This window comes from Pezoporus flaviventris, unplaced genomic scaffold, assembly GCF_033815535.1.
Source record: "Pezoporus flaviventris isolate CSIRO_AGI_PZ_B2104156 unplaced genomic scaffold, CSIRO_AGI_Pfla_v1 ptg000086l, whole genome shotgun sequence".
Taxonomy (NCBI): domain Eukaryota; kingdom Metazoa; phylum Chordata; class Aves; order Psittaciformes; family Psittacidae; genus Pezoporus; species Pezoporus flaviventris.
In genome coordinates, this window is record NW_026892634.1 from 860,252 (window position 1) to 877,850 (window position 17,599).

Consider the following 17,599-nt stretch of genomic DNA (forward strand, 5'->3'; position numbering starts at 1 on the left):
TGTGCAACTAAACAGAACAACCCTTCGTGTAGCCTAAGCCACAAGACTAACGGCAAAGGTTTTGGACTTTTAAGACTGTGGTTGTTGCCTACGTAGCAAAGTTATCTTTAAGTAAAGGCTGACCACCCCCTGGGCCCTATCAGCTTCCCAACATTTGTACAGATTCACTGGCAGTAAAACTCTTCATGAAGCCAGCTTTCCCTCCATCATCCTCTATTCAGCTGCATGCTTCACTGAATCTAATGGGGTCCTTAATAGCCAAAGGAGGGCAAGAGGCAGAAAATAGATACATATGCCTTCAGACAGGTTTCAATTTTAATTACTGAGGAAAACAGAAGCTCTTTCTAGGGCAGACACAGATCACTGTTTAGCTGACCAATTACAAAACAATTGATGGGGGAAGTTCTTAATTTTAGGGAACCAGTAATGTGTATGTAACTACAGTCTATATAATGTAAAGTAACTAGGCTAGATTTACCCATCAATGGCTTCTTGTTTGCAATAACGGCAGTAAGCCTTGCAATATTTTGTTGAGACAAAGCAGACAGCTTTCCCAGGTCTTCTACTCTGTACAATGACGCATTTGTTTAAAACACATACACAGCCGAAAAGAAAAACAGGAAAATCACTATGAAGTATTATGTCAATGTTTGAAATGTACTCTTCCAGGAACACAAGTTTTTGATTTTAACTAGTATGGATGAGAGAAAAAAAAACAAACAAAGACTTTTAAAGAACCTTGCCTTCTGAGAAATGTTGACTGAAAAAAAGAGAATATTTTCTCCTTAGAAACAAAACATACCATAACATGTCAAATAGGCTGGCATTAGCTTATACTCTACTTCTAGGACTAGGTATAATTTATATAGTTATATAGTTTTGAGATTAGTAGGAATGAAGAGATGCACATTCTAAATATAATGGATGACCTCCAAGGAAAGGTTTTCTTCTTCAGTCTTTAATGTGAATAAAAGCAGTGTGTGTACTGCATCCACGCTGCAGGAACAAATAGGAGAGATGCAAAACAGAAAAGACTCAGCAGGAACAGACTAAACTGGTGCTATCCAAGACAGTGATACAAGGCATCTTTATCAGGTAGGGCAGTGTCGTGGTTTAAACCCTAGCCAGACAGCTTGTTCACTCACTCCCAGTGAGTGGTGCCGGGCTGACAACAATCGAGGCCCCCCCCCCCAACTGGGGCTCTCCCCTTCCCCGCTACCAGAGTACAACTCCCACGGGTTGAGACAAGAACAGCCCAGCAACCAATGTACAACACAAATCACCACTGCTACCACCAACGACAACAATGATAAGGGAAAATAACAAAGGAAGAGAATACGATACCACCGGCCAAGAAACGAGTCCCACCCGGAAGCCCGTGTCCTTGCAGCTAACTCCCAGTTCCCCCCCACCCCGGGCATGACGTGCTGTGGTATGGAATACCTCCTCAGCTAGCCTGGGTCAGGCGCCCCGTCTCTGCTTCCTAACAGCCTCCCCTCCTCCCTGGCAGAGCATGAGCCTCACAAAGTCCTTGGTCAGGGTAAACATCACTTAGCAACAACCGAAAACATTGGTATCACCAGCAGTGTTCCCAGGCTGGAAGTCAAAACACAGCACTGCACCAGGTACCATGAAGGAGAAACATGACTGCTACTGTTGAACCCAGGACAGGCAGAGATTAAGAACAGCCACAACCCTGGCCAGTTGGGTTGAATTATTTCAATGGAAATTTTGGGGGGTTTCTGGTTTATGGAGTTTGTTTTTTCTTTTTTTTTTTTAATTGCAAATTTTTGCCAGCTGTCATTTTTAAGCACACAACAGAAGCAGAGACAGTAATTCTTCAGGGTCACCCAGGCAGACATGAAAGTTTGGCTATCAATTGAAACTGCACTTCCTAGTACATCTGTTCTATGTTCAGCACCAGCATCATCTAAACACATTTTATGTGAGGAGAAATGCGGAGAACTAAAGGGGCAGGTGGAACTAGGTACGATTTATTTGAGGCTGCTGAGGAAGATGTTCGTTATCACTGCAAGGTCGCTCTTTATCACTCTTGAAAGGTCACTGTGAATAGAGAAGGGCACTTTCACTGGGTTAAGTATCACACCCTTTCCCCAGAGAGGTAGGGAGAAAGATCCAGGGACCTTGGATCCAAACCTCACCTCAGCTTACCAGGTATGGAGCAAGGCTGAACAAGAGACAATGTCAGACCAATTAGAAGAACATGATTAGACCTGTCAGCTGTATGGTGAGACTAAGCAGGATTACCCAATGCTCTGGTATTTTACCAACTTCCTCAAGAAGCCTACTGCCATGGACCATCAGGATTACTGACATGCCTAATACATGTGTCCCTTTCTCCTGATCTCCTGCTCACAAGCATGCTCACCTCTTGCCCACTCTAGCCCAGAGCCCCCCCGTAGCATTTTTAAGAAAGGGTCTACTGCACAAAAGGGAGACAATGTTGGCACATACAGCCACGGAGTAGAAGGAGAAGATACTGCCATAAAACTGGCTGGGTCATCAACAACAAACCAGCAAGTGTTCCACAACTTGTATTTTAATACTGACTATTAAGGAACCACAGTAAAACATTTTCTTCGTGTTTGATGAAAAAAAAAAAATTAATTGGAAAGACATACTAAAATGTTGCTTAAAATTGACCAATTTGCCTGGATTACAGCTTTTGCAATCAGCCACACTTTTAATATGATTCATACCTTTCTGACTAGAAAGAAAAACCAAGCTGGCTAGTCATTGCTTTAACCTCTATTACACTGAACCAACTTCTACACTTACAGACACAGTATGATAATCAAATGTACAAATAAATGTACAATAAGGCAAACAGATTTCATTTTTTTATATTTTTTGTCTACTGCTGCTCCTGCAAGACACTGACTTGAGACGTCCATGATTTCAGTCATTCCTGCACTCTGTGTGTGTCACTATGCTTTATGTGATGGAACATTAAGCTTCTGTTTAACCAGTCATGGGTTTCATCAAATGCTATATGCTGGTGATTTCCCTTTAGCCTTTAATTCTCTTACTCATGAGAAACACAAGGAATGAAAAGTCTCCTCCATTATCTATGGAAAAAAAAAGCATCTAATGCTGTACGCATTAGTTTCAATTTCCAAATAATTGTTGTGGCCCAAGGCAAAAACTGCAATACTTAATGTATATATCAAGTTCTGATTTCCAACAGTGATGCCTGTAGGCAAGTTAAAGTACACAATCAAAAAATCATTTGCATGAATTTGCTACCACATAGTTGTATGTACTTTTAAATCTTCTTGTTACATTTATCTCCACTTTCTCAACATTTAGATGAGCTCTTAGAAGGAGGGGGGAAAGTCTGTACCATAATCAGAGTCTTGAGATTAAGCTTTAATTTGCACTGATGAGGAAGAGCAAAGGAAGGGACAGACATACAACAAGGAGCTCTGAACAGAATCACTTACTATGTTCCATAGCATTTCAAGGAATTTCAAGAGCAGAATATCATTTGCAATAACAAAACCAAAAGCTCTGCAACACTCCTACTCTGCTGTACAGTTAACACTCTATGAGAAAATATCCTAAAATGATAATGGCTATACAGAGTAACCTAGATTGCACAAAACAATCATATTGGAAATCCAAGTGTTCCAAACTGGGTTCCACATATTTAACCGTAATTTTGGGATGAAAAATAAGGCAGTAATACTTCTACTTCCTGGAATCTACTCTGAGAATCAGAGCATGCACTTCTTTCCCAGTATACATTTGGCCACTGCTTACTGGCCTTAAAAATTCCTTGTTAGGTTAGCTTCCAATAGAGAGGTAAATTAACATACAGACACAAGGTGAAGCCTTTACTGAGAAACTTACCTCAAGAGCAAACATTCTGTCCATCATACTTCTTGATGAGGTGGCATCAGCTACAATATGAACTTCCAGACCTCTGCCGACTAATTCCAGTGCTGTTTGCTGGATGCAGACATGAGTCTACAGAGGAGAAATCAAATGCAAAAAAAACACACAAAAAAAATCATTATAAAACATATGCAACACAATGCCAAAATTAGAGTTCAAACATTTATCTTTCTACCCCTGACATTATTGAAGAACTCAATCTGGGGTTTAAATGCCAAAGAAGCTTGAGACAAGAGCCTGTGAAGTATCACATTTCAAAGTTTATTATGAGATAATATCAAACCTGTATAACAGTAATAATCTGTATAGGACATCTGAGCTCAAAGCAATATAAATTGACTTTTTTTTTTTTTTAAAAACAGAAAGCAATGCTAAATGCTACTGTGGGCCAACACACATTACCATGAAACAGTACAAGAATGACAAGGCACATACTTCTACTCCAAACAGGACAACGCTGCGAACTCCAGGGATCTCTGCTAAAGCTGCTTCAACTTCTGGTAACACCATTGAAAATTTTGTTTTAGGAAGTACAAGTTTAGCTCCTGTTAAATCAATTTCTTGCACAGTGCTGCCAAGACCTTTGGGATACTGTTCAGTTACAATAACTGGAATTCCTAAGAGCCGTGCACCCTGGAGCTGCAAGGGGACAGGAAGGAAAGTATGTAAGAAAATAAATTATTAAAGAACGATCATAGCAAAAGCACTGTTATTATCTAAAGCTGAATAACTAGTAAACTGGCTGTGTATAATATAATGAATTTGTATGTGTAATCAAAAGTCACTACAAGAAATAAAGCAAACACCATACCAGTCGTTGGCCCACGCTGATGATATCACCAAAGTACTTGATGGCAGGCCGGAATCGCTCTTGCATATCACAGCAGAAAAACACAGTGCTTGAGGGTGTCAAGTTGCCCAAAGTTGTCATCTGAAAAACAAAAATAAAGATAATGCTTTCCATGACAGTGAAGACCCTTTCAGAAAAGCAACAGAATAAGAAAAGTCTGCAAGACCTCTGCCAGGTAACAGATTTATGTTACTTTAAGTCAAAATAGGAGAAAGGTTTTTCCAGCATATCATAGTTTTTGTATGTTTCCAAATTCAAATGAACAGCTGATACTGAGCAGTATGGTACAGACATCCATAGGGAATCAAGATTTAATTAGGTGGGAGACACAAGTTAATGTAAACGTACATGGAAACTTGCGAACTCTGAATGGAAGCAAAGCATAAGGCTTCAGCTGGAGGCTACAAGGAAAGAAAGCAACCACATACTATCATTTAGTTGTAATGGAACTCAAGAGAACTTATATCCATTCAGAAGCTTCTTAGCAAATTGATAAATTGAATAAACTGCTTCTGGGAAGTAGCCATTAACTATAAACACTCCATTTTCTTCAGACCAACGCTATTATGTTTTCAACTAAAAATTACAAAAACTGTACAATAGTGTATTTTGGAAGAGCAAGGATGTATTTGGTTTACATGGCAAGGTTTTGGTAGTAAGGAAGGAGTGCAGGGGTGGATATTGTGAGAAGATGCTAGAAACTGCCACATGCTGGACAAAGCCAATACCAGCCAGGTTCAAGAAGGACTTGCCACTGGCCAAGGCCAAGCCCATAAGCAATGCTGGTGGCACCTCCATGGTAATATACTTAAGAAAGGGGAAGAGTACTCAACACTGCGCAGCAGCAGCAAGGAAACAGAAGTGAGAATATATGAAACAACTCTACAGACACCATTGTCAATGAGGAAGGAGCAGAAGGAAGTGCTCCAGGCATCAGAGCAGAGATTGCCCTTGCCTCTTGGAGGACTCCACACAGATCCTCCACATCCACCACAGGGCATGGGGATGTGCCTGCAGGAGGCTGCAGACCTGTGGCCCCAATGGAGAGTAGCTCAGGCAGATCTTCCGGCACAACTTGTGATCCTATGGGCATCCACGCTGGAGCAGGCTGTTCTTGAAGGACTGCATCCATGGAAGGGACCCTGGCTGGAGCAGTCTGTTCCTGAAGGACTGCATCCATGGAAAGGACCCACACTGGAGCAGCCTACTCCTGAAGGACTGCATCCATGGATAGGACCCATGCTGAAGAAGTCTGAAGTACTGCACCCTGTCGAAGGGATCTACACAGAAGTTTGTGAAGGACTATCTCATGGCAGATGCCACACTGGAGCGGGAGAGAAGTGTGAGCATGAATGGCAGAGACAGTGTTAAGAACTGACTGCAATCCCATTCCCCATCCCTGTGTGCTGCTTGCAGGAACAAGGTAGAAAAGCCAGAAGTGGAGCTGAGCCTGGGAAGAAGGGAGGGGTAGGTGGAAGGTGTTTTTATATTTGTTCTTATTTCCTATTTTCCTACTCTATTATTGTTTGGTTAATTAATTAATTAACCCCAGTTGAGTCTGTTTTGCCTATAACAGTAACTGGTAAGTGATCTCCCTGTCCCTGTCTTGACTCACAAGCTTATTGTCATATTTTCTACCCCTCTCCTGTTGGGGAAGGGGAGAGATAAAGCAGCTTAGTGGACACCTGGTGGTTAGCCAAGGTCAACTCACCACAAGGGAATGTGGAATCCTTAAACATTAGTCCCAAGTCTTTCATTGCTTCACCACATGTGTGCCAAGTAAAACAATTTTGATCTCAGTTTCCAAGGCTAAAAAACTGTATTAATGGCCTGTTCAAACTGTTGTGAAAGTTACTTGCACAGTATAAATTGTAAATTCCCACACCTCTCGCATTTAATACACTACTACTACTCAAACAAAAAACGCTCATAACCGCAGTGGGCAAAAACACAATGCTGTTAGTACAAGCAATTACAAAGGCAAATGCAGTAAGGACTGTAAAGCAGGTTGTCTAACACTGGACCCACTGGTGCCACAGGAAAACAGAAGAGCATGACAACGGCCATCAGGGGAAATCTTTGTCAGTACAAAGCTACAGCTGCACTGAAACAGGCTACCACAAGTGGCAGGATCTCCATCCTCAGATGTTTTCAGCATTCAGCAAAATGACAACTGATTTGATGAAGAACTGGCTTTGCATAGGAGTCAGTGAAGGCAGTCTCGAGATAGCTCTCCCAAACAACATTTCTGTGATTCTATGCCATGTAGTAAATAAGGTCTAGGATCAAGAATGCTTGAAAGCAAAATACTGAATAACTGCCTTTTCTTGAATATCATCCATCTATGTGTTTGAATAATGTGAAAGCCAGTTGGTGGGAAGTATTGACATACAATTCAACATCACAGTGAGCATTCACAGTGACCCATTCTAACTCTAGCATTTAGTACCATCAGTCAATCATGACATTTAACTTTTCTATGGCTCAGAAGCAAAAACAGAGTAATTGGAATAGATGATATTTGTAAGCATGCCTCCTACTCAGAAAACGTGTCATCTTGTCTCAGCCTTTATATGACAAGTAAAGACCATTACTTCCTTTTAGAAATCATTTCATCACTTTTTTTTTTCTTAAAGATCATTTTGAACTACTGTAGACCACCACTAAAAAGTAATCTATGTAGAATTAGTTTACTGCCTTAGTGCACATCTACTTGTGTCAAGGCACTGGATGGCGCTACCATCCTTAGCAAAGGAACAAGTAGGAATATAGACCAGGAAGCCTTCAAGAAGCTGCACAGTCTGCCTCTACAGAAGGATCACCCAAACACTAATATTCTTCACAGATACCTACCTGATCTCACCCATACACAATACACAACACACAGAGCTCTTATATAATCCACCCTACAGCTCTGCTACCTTTACCCTGCAGTGTTTTCTCACCCACACAGTACAGACGTATATATATACACACACATATATACACACACACCATTTTGTTGCCACTTAGGAGCATTATTTCCAGTTCTGTCCATGCTGGATTTGAAATGCAAAGCATCACCATCCTCTTTCATGTGCATAACCATGCACAAACACTTATTACCATATCTCAAGACTCAAGATCCAGTCTCCCTTTAGTCCTTCCCCTTCCTTATTTTAAAACAAATCAATATTTTCAATCTTCCCTCCTACAAGTCATTTTCATTGTCCTCCCAGTTGTGCTTTTCAAATAGCAGGCTAGAGCAAGGCACCCCATACTTGGGTATTGGGTGTATTTCTCTGCAGTATTTCTCTGCCCGTAACATTTCTCAACATCAGGTCAGCTCCCAGCCCCTGCGGGCCCTGTTCAATTTGTACTTTCCAGTATGCTATTTGCTCTTTTCATAATTGATGATACTTTGATCCTCAAAACCATCCCGTGAACTCTCCCTCATCTTTTGTTTGTAGAGTTGATTATGTCTACCTTCGCACAAGAAGTGCTTCTACCTTTGTTGCTTCCATTTTGAACAGCATCTTACTTCAGGTTTTTCTCCAAATTGTCACGAAAATCCTGAATTCTGGTCTCCCAGATGCTTGAAGCTCCTTCCAGTTCAGCACCTTCTGCAAAAACAGTATTTGCCCTAAGTTTGGGCAATGAAATAGGTGGCGGCATATTAACAGACAGTGGATTTGGAACAGATCTTAGAGCCAAATTCAGTATTATTCACATTTGACAGTGAAGCACAGAGATAAAACAACTGCCTTTCTAACCAGGGAGCATCCTCAATACAGACTTCCACTGAATCTATAATCCCATGTGTTTATGTCAAACATCACAGGGAGCTGGAACAAAAGGCTTATATCTGCTTTCCTCTATTGTCAAGTTGGTTTCATATGATTTAATTTATGCCTTCAAGTTTAATACAGCCAGCACTCTAAAATGAAGTTAACTATAAAAAAAAAAGTTCTTACAAAATCTAACACCAGTAATATCTATGTTGAATTTCATATTTATTTCTGATTAACTTGCAGTCTGAATCAAACCATGCCATGCAACTTGTGGCAGAATACAAAGAAATCAGAAGAAACAGACGTCAAAACTAAAAAAAAAAAATAATAAATCAACACTTGCTGGTGTTACTTAGAAAAGCAGATGTGTAAAGGATGAGACTGCAGCAAAAAGCAGTTTGAAATGAAGTTTCATAAACAGTAGGTAATGCAGGCCATAAATAAATTCACAGAAGTATCTGCTGTGTAAAAAGGAAAGTTTCTGTTCACTGGTTCTTCAATGTACCACATAAATCCTGCCGCTCACTTGCTCTCAAAGCCACCTCTTTCACAGCCTCACTGTGCCAGGAATATAGGGGACCTCCACCTCATATATCCCCTGACAGTGAAAACCACACATGCCTGCACGGCTCCAGCACTACACTGTACCAGTGAGCTGGGGTGGGGGCAAAACTACACCCAGACAGCAAAGCCCAGACTGGCACACCAGCACCCACTTACCTTCACCCTGAGAGGCAGGGTGGGCAATGCTGGTGAGCCACTGCAGCTACCTGTGGGTCAACTACATATTTGCTAAATAAAAGCAAATCCACCCTACATATAACATCTATTCAGCCATGATACCACTAAGCAATTTAAAAGACAAACACACAAAATCTAATAGGAAAAAAAACAAACAACCAAACAAAAAAAACCACCAAAAAAAACACACAAAAAAAACACCAAAAAACACCAACACCAAATCACTGGAAGTTCACACACACAGCAAGTTTTTCCATTTGTTTAGCTTCACCCCCCTCAGTCACCAGCAGTTTCTCTCCTCCAGCCAGAAGTTAGCCACAGCACAACCAGAACAGGTATGTCAGACAGACATGTAACCTGATGCAGCTCTTCCACCCAGCTAGAGAAGTAATCTCTAGGACCTTGTCTGCACCAGGATTTGAAAGATATGCTGTCAAAAGTTACATACAGCTTTAAATCCTACTCTACAAAAGTCCTAGGTGGGAAAGAACAGGTGTTTCTTCACATTTATTGCATCTCTGCTGATTATTCTTAATCATACAAATGTGACTGTGATGAAGTACTGTAATTATAGAATCAGCTTTACAAAAATATTCACATATACTGGCTCTTTATCAGCAATTTCCCTGTGCAAACTTCAGGAAGCATTTGACATACAAAATGCATTTTTTTTTTTTCCCAGTATTTGTAATGAGCAAGTAAATGGAAGGAGAGAAAGGATCCTAGGTGACATCACTAGTCACATCATAAATTTCTTGCCAAGGTTAAGCCCAAAAAAAGGCAGAGGAGGACCTTGCAGCCTTGGTACTTTAAGGATGGCAACAACAAAAAGCAACTGACTACCATTGCTGCTGCTTCTTTATTTCGAAAAGGAAATCTGTAAAATTCAGTTCGACTTTGCTTCTTATCTTTCAAAGGGAAAAAGATCTGAAGAAATTCAGTTTAATGTATCAGAAAGGAAAAACAGGTTACAAGTGTTTCAACTTAGGAGCACAAACATTTATTTTGTGCTAAGCCGAAGTACAGTCTTTTGTATGCAATTCATCATTTTAAAAGGACAGATTTAGTTAGATAAGCACATGTTAACATAATTAAGAGAGTGCAAAATTCTTCATCAAAATCCAAAATTATCAGAATGCTACCTATAGAGGAAAGATACACAAACCAGGAGTCTGGATGTGAAGAAACCTCTCTGAACATTCTACCTTTGAGGAGAAGGAAAAAAAAAAAAGCAAACACCTCCCCTGACCTAACTCATACCCTGCAATTCATGCTTCTGCTTTTCCTGGTCTTCAGAAAATGGACTTAGGGTCCTGCTTTAATGTTATTTCTATTTCCAAAACACCTGAATATAGCGATATTAGATAGGTGTAAAAAGAGTGTAAACCTGTATACAAGTACTTCTATTTTATTTGCCTTCTCTTTCAGCAACAGTTTAGTGTCGCTCTGCAAGCAGCTTTCTGCAAGAAACATATGCCTGAAACATCAACATGTCTTTTAAAAAAACACCCTGAACTACAAGTGCTTTTTCCAATTATATTATCTTCACCCTTTTAGCTCTAGTGTCTTAAGGTTACAAGTTTGCAAATGCAGAGCACAAATACTGCCTAAGTCACCTTGAAGTTATGAAAGCAACTGTGAAAAACGCTCTCTTGGGCATATATTTAAATGCTGCCTGACCTCCTCTATTACATGCCTGAAAAGAGCATAGCTGTCCTGACTTTTGACACCTCTGAAGTGTTTTTCCTTACTGTTTCTCTCCTCCAAAGAAAGCTACAACAGTTAATGGCAAAACATAATAGTTTTAGTAGCACAATTTACTTGCATTTATAGTCAGAAGAGGTTACAGTGGTCCTGCATTCCCCTGCCCTGACTGTATTACTGTGTTAAAATTTCCATCCCGGAAAAGCAGATGGCCCCTTTTTGCTAGTACTCAGGTTGCAAGCAGATGCCCTCCTCACCAGCTGGGAGAGGCCAAAGGAGAAGTCCTCCGCACTGCAAGACTGTGGTTGAAGAGCTTCAAGGGCAGCAGCCAAGCTGAACGTCAGTGTTTACTGCATCGCACCACCCTGCCTAACACTGGATGGCCATTGAAACTTCAGCTGTTTTGCACCATGACAGTTAAACCAAACAAATGTACATGTACCAGCACATTACAAAGGCACAAATATGACTGGAGAGAAAATACCCTGTACAGATCGAGCCTTGAATTGAGCTGCATGGAGTGGTTTAGCTTTCCAAGGGCAGTATACGGGGATTTCCTGTGAGATTACTGCCCCCCTCAACGGCAGGGACAGGAAATTGAAACAGCCCCATCAAATACCATTTAATGCTGACATTTCTTTAGCTACTGCAATAAAAGCATCCTTCCGTAACAGGTCTGCACAGGAATCAAAACAGGAGGATATCATTCCAGAGCTCAGGGCACTACTGCCCTAGGAGTTAAAATGCCATCTCTAGCTAAACGCATACTTGTATTTTATAAAGCACGCACATAAAAATACTGAAATTACTGTCTAGGGATATGGATTCTACTATCTGTGAATCTTAATTTTAAACTAAATACATCTTTCTAAATATGAGTGTCTAATTTATCAGCAAGCAAAGGCTGTCCCTTTAGAAAGACATGTTAAAAAGCGTGTTTCAACCCACTATGATACATGCAGATGACAAACCTGTGTTAACTGTAGATAAAACATCAGAGAGGGGGAGAGGGGGGAGAGAGAAAGCACATGAGAGTGGCAAGTGCACGAATCAACGCACAGAGAGTACAACCTTCCCATCAGCAAATCCTGAAGGTCTTAAAAAGCGCAGCTATGACTGTATCAGACCAAATGTTCCCCAAACAAGTGATCTCTGAGCACCTGCCGGTGGCTTAAGGCAAGCTCACTGACAGCATTGTGATGTCTCCAGCTCATTCTCAGCTGCTGAAGCACATCAAGGAAGCAACTAAAATAATATACAAGTACCAACCTTCTCGTATCAACAGTTGCTATTGTTTAGAATGTTAACCATATTGGCAAAAGGAGATAATCTATTAGGCAATTCAGTACCGGTTCATTCTGAATCCCTGTAGTCAGTCTAAGCTGCATAGTGCATCTGCACTCTGGGAATGACAAATCCTCCTATGTCTCAACACTGACCTTTTACACACAGATCCACGTCCTGCTACGAATGCTCAGGCTGCATTTACAATTTTAGTGCAGAAACCATCTGCAAGAGTCTTTACAGAGCACTGATCAGCACACACAAACAAAATTCTAACCTGCACCATTGTTATACACACTCTGTTTTTAAAATCCTTGCTGGAATTAAGCAAGGTATGAACCCACACCAATTCTCACTGCAGGCTGGAGGGACTGCCCTTTCCAGTGTCTCTGGCCGGGCCCCCATCCATTCTGCTTCCAAGACAGAAAGCAGAAAGGTTTCAAACTGAGTATTATGAATGAAGAATGATGACATTAATAGCAAATGACAAGTTACTAAATGAGTTTGGTGTTCTTAGCCACTCTTTCCATACACAGGACTAAGGAAAGGACAAAAAACTCCAAAGGCATCCTTGATGTACAGCTTAAGCAAACAGGTCACCTTGCAAGTTTACAGGTTCAAGACACTACAACTGATCAAGATCTACAAACAGCATGAATTAAACCGTTTTTGAAAACATAAAGAGAATGCCAGCAATGTTTCAGTTTTTACGACATCACTTTTTCAACTTAGTAATACTGGCTCAACAAATTAAAACTTCTTAACTATAAATTGAGAAGAATGTTCTAAATTAAAACAATAAGTACGTGGATTTTTTAATTATTTTTTAAGTTGACTTCCTTGATGCTGGAGGAAGGAAAAAAGGATTTATTTTTTTTTCTTCCAGTGCAACTCCTACAGCACAACTGGCACAAATCTTCAGTGTGCATGAAGATATCTTAGCATGAAACACGCATACTGTATCTGCCTGGCAGTCTGGTTTCCTGGCTTATGGCCGCAAAACAATCAAGTTATGGACCTGTAAAACATAAAGAGCTTTTGGGGGCAAGAAACGATAGAGAAATCCTGGCCACTACGAGCCATAAGACCGAGCCCTACCAGAGCCCTCTTCACCGGCATCCTCCCAGCTTCCACCTAGGCAGCATTACCTCCGGCTGAAACCAGCAGCACCAGGCGCCTGTTTTAAAGGAGTATTGGTTACTTCTGCCACTAGGCTACTTTCCCATTCATGCGGGCCGGGTAAGTTCTCACTCGCTGAAGGCAAAGCCCGGCTACCACATGCGTGCTGCGCGGAGTGCACCTGCCTCAGCTCCGTAGTAAAACTAAAGTTTCCGCGCACAAATAAGCGAGCGCGGCTTGTGGGGCTGTGCCCGCGGCTCCAGCTCGCTTCGGGTGGGCTTCTCCGGTCGCCGCCGCCGCGCTCGCTCCCCAGAGGACGGGGTGGCGACCGGGCAGCCGCAGCCCGCGGCAGGACGGGGCCACCCCGCACACCTGTGGCGGCCGGTCTCACCTGTATCTGCAGCGGCACCAGGCGCACCTTGCAGCGCTCGTTGACCAGGAAGCCCTTGGGCAGGTCTATGTACTGGCTCCACTCCTCGGCGAACAGCTGCACCACGAACTTGCGGTGCATATCTATTTGGTCCCCGTAGAGGCTGAGGAACTTCTGGATTAGCAGCTCGTAGCCGGCGCCGTGCGGCACGCTGGAGGGCCGCGCGAAGACGGAGAAGCAGAAGAGGACGGGCACTGAACCGCCGCCCGCCGGCGAGCAGCCCCCACCAGCCGAAGCACCGACTGGCTCCGCCGCCGCCATCTTCAGGGGCAGCCGCGCTCAGCTCTGCCAACTCGCTGCGGCCCGCTCCGCCACTCCTCCTCCCACCGCCTCCTCCTCCCGGCCGGGCGGGCGGTGCCGGCGGCCCCCAATCCCGGCTGCAGCTGCTCGTGCTCCTCCTTCTCCTCGCCATGGGGCCTGGAGCGGCCCCGCCACCTCGCGGGGCTGGGCTCGCCTCCGGGGCGCCCCACTCGGGCGGGCACTCTCTCTTACCGCCGCCGCCGCTCTTCCGCGGAGGGCGGGTGCCGCCTGCCAGGCGGGCGGCGGGAGGGGCAGAGCCTTGTCACCCGGCGGGGCCAGCCCGGGTCCAGCAGGGGAGCGCAGGCGGCGGTGGGGTCCGGCTTCTCCCGCCGGGGACGACCCCGTCGTGGGGTCGGCGCGGCCGGCAGGCAGCTCGTCTTTCCCGGGACGCGCCCAAACGCCGCAGGGCTGAGCGACTGGGGTGGGTGGCTGGGAGCCGCTGTGCCGCGGCGGCGGGCTGGCTGGCTGGCAGGCAGGGCGGGCGGTGGGGACTGGTGCGGCCGCACACCGCGGGAGCTGGGGAGGAACCTGTTGATGCGGGTTGAGAGGTGCCCGGTTTCTTTCAAGCGTGAGCTAGTCCGATCTTAGAGCTAGATAGGGAACAGCTGCTCGCTCTACCGGTACCGAAACCGGTATTTGAGTATAACACGAGGCTTTTCTCGGGAATGTCAGTTTGTGAACTGATGCACGCAGAGGTTCCGAACCTGCAATTGCACCCATAGATCATCAGAAGTGAGCAGGATGCCGTGTATCCACAGATTACATTCTTCCCAGCTTCGTGTACTCTGCGGTATTTCCAGATTCATTAACCTGCTTTTGTTCATTTTTTTCCTTTTTTTTTTTTTTTTTTCCTCTTCTGCTGCATTGTGCTTGGCAGAAAGGATCCTACTATTGTGTTACACTTGTAGAAAGAAAATCCTCTTAACTCCAGTGTTTTGGATGTTTTTATGCGCTATCCAATCAGCTGCACCGCCACCAAGGTTAGTGGATGTCTGCCTGGCTCAGTATTCTCAAAGTTGTTCTCGTGCCTTACTCTGATGTGAGAAATACAGAGCTGTCACATTAAATGGCAATGCCGCTTCCATTAGATTCCCCCCCCCCCCCCCCAAATGATTCATTGTTGGTGCAAACTGATTTAAAAATTGCAAGTGCAAGGAGCTTTTCACAATTCCGTATTTACACACTCATTACCTGCTAGGCACTGAAGCATCCTGAAACGTTTGGTTTTTACACTACCAAAGAAGCAAATGTGCAGTAGCTTCTGCCCATTACAGGGAAAACATTCAAGTTTCACTGTGTCTAGGTAGAAATTACACAGTAAGGTTTTAAAAAGATTCCATCGCAAGTCTGAAATACACACTGATTCTGCCTTCTATTACTGCCGGTGGATTCACAGAGAATTTGTGCCTTCATTCCAGAGGAGGTAGTGACATCTGATTGTATTCATCCTAAATGAACAAATCTCTATGATTAAGAAGTGCTTTTAAAAGAGTAAATACGCAGCAAGTTCTGTCCATCTGCGGTCTGCTTAAACGCTTGAGCCTGTCTCGTGTGACAATATTTAGCTGGGAAAACAGCAATTTTCACCTCTAGAAACACATATATGGGAGCATTCGGTGAAATGTATACAATTCTGTTCCACCTGCCAGGTAAAATATATCAAGAAGACAGGGTTCAGGGCTTCCTTTAATTCTTTGTCCATGCTTACTGCTCTGCTGATTTAATTTATGAATACAGCCAGTCATTAATGCTGTTACAATAGAGGCATATGGGGTGAACAATTTTATGGCTTACTCATTAGCTGACTTGAATCAGTTCCAGATTTCTGAGAGAAAAGGTGACAAATTGAATACTCAGTGAAGTCTGTTTAGTTTCTGTGACTTAAATTGGCTTCCAGTTCTTAATTTGTACTTTCTTTTAATTGAGTGCAGTTCCAAAATTCAATGTATTTTTAAAATGTAGCATGGGTAGGGTTTTGCTGATTAATGGTATCTTAAATGAGCTTCCTTTTTCCATTATAGCATTATAGCAAGATTTTCTAACTAATACAGTTAACAAGATACACTGTAGCAAATTTTTACCTTTCTACAGTTGCTGTCTACCATGAATATATTTGAATACAAATTACTCAGTTAGTATGCAGAATACATAACTGATATTTTGGTAAATTGACCAGATTCAAGCTTATTTAAATAACTGAAAATTTTGGTAACAGGGTAACCAAACATTTGGTAACATTTAAGCTACAGGGATTAATCCAAAATCTGGATGAGCAGGGGCTCTTCTACTGCAGGTGACCATTGACCCTGTCTGGCTCAGATCAAGGAACAGGAAGGGAGAGGGATACAGACATACAGAGTTGGGGGCTGCTCCTCCCTCTCTCCCTGTCCAAGGTCTTGCAGGCAGGGCAGGGGAGGTCAAACACCAGATCTCTGTATGTGCGCATAGGAAGGTAAAGCCCGATAGCTGCTTTCTATGCAACCCATTTGTCCTTGCCAAGTGACACCTAACCTTGGCTTTTATCTGCATCTTAACTCCACTTGTATCGTAGTACACCACCTTGGATCTTTCTGCATTTTAAATTTTCTCTCTTCACCCAGCCACTCCACAATCATTCTTCTTTTTTTCACTCCACAATCAGTCTTTCCGTATGTAGTTGAGTTTTAACTCTGAAAGCATTTAGGTCATTTTGAGTGGCTTCCTGTGCTTGGATGCTGCTGTCCCATAGAGAAAGACACTTCTCATGGAAGTAGATCTCAGACTATGAATTTTTCTACCCCAGACTCTGGTAATCTTAAATTTTTTAAGTATCATCCCTGAGACACATACTCAGGAAGGGACTCTTTCCAAGCATCACCAGCTGGGTGCGAGTTAAATTCACTGACTTTTCATGTGCCTTCTAATCATACAGATCCTGTGGCAGCTTCTAATTAAGTTGCAGAGGTCTGGCACCATCACAAATACGAGGCTCTAGCACACATAGAAAATCCAACATAGCATTTTTTGCTTCACTTAAAGAGAAGGGTTTGATGCGCTGCACAGGGAGAACGTCCAACAATCCACATTATATTGGCCTAAAACAAAGATGTCCTTTTACCCAGTTTGAACAATAGGTGTGTGTTAGAGAATTTGTAACACATCTCTTTGGCACTTCACATTGCAAGCAATGTGTGATTGGTTCTTGAGCACAATCAAGAAAAATACATCTTCTAGAATGTCAGTGTTACTGATCTCCAGTCATGGTTTTGCTTGGGTTCTTTTAGGTGCTGCCAATCTCACACTTAAAAGCTCAGCATATGCCAAAATCATAAAAAAGTGGATATAATCACAGCAAATATGCCTTTCTGGTGGTACATACAATAACACACTATAAAGAAATTTACTGGAAACTACTGAAGTATCAGAGATTTTAAGTGAAGGCCACATTTCCTTAGCATAATTCTAAAATTTCTATTAAGTATTCCTATTAGCCAGTCCATTGGC

At 42.8% G+C, this 17,599-nt stretch overlaps 1 protein-coding gene across 3 annotated transcripts in view; it reads right to left on the reverse strand.

Annotated features, from left to right (window-relative positions):
* ISOC1 (isochorismatase domain containing 1) overlaps positions 1–14,158 on the reverse strand; it is a 69,500-nt gene extending 55,342 nt beyond the window's left edge. The window contains exons 1-4 of one of the 3 annotated variants that reach the window (XM_061475629.1): positions 13,778–14,157; positions 4,730–4,849; positions 4,354–4,557; positions 3,874–3,990 (exon numbers count right to left, since the gene is read on the reverse strand). In XM_061475629.1, coding sequence (XP_061331613.1) covers positions 3,874–3,990; positions 4,354–4,557; positions 4,730–4,849; positions 13,778–14,077 — 741 coding nt within the window. In that variant the 5' untranslated portion in view covers positions 14,078–14,157. Of the gene's footprint in view, positions 1–3,873; positions 3,991–4,353; positions 4,558–4,729; positions 4,850–13,777 lie in introns of all 3 variants that reach the window. The other 2 variants (XM_061475628.1, XM_061475627.1) reach the window with 2 other exon arrangements.
* Positions 14,159–17,599: the final 3,441 nt, after the last annotated feature.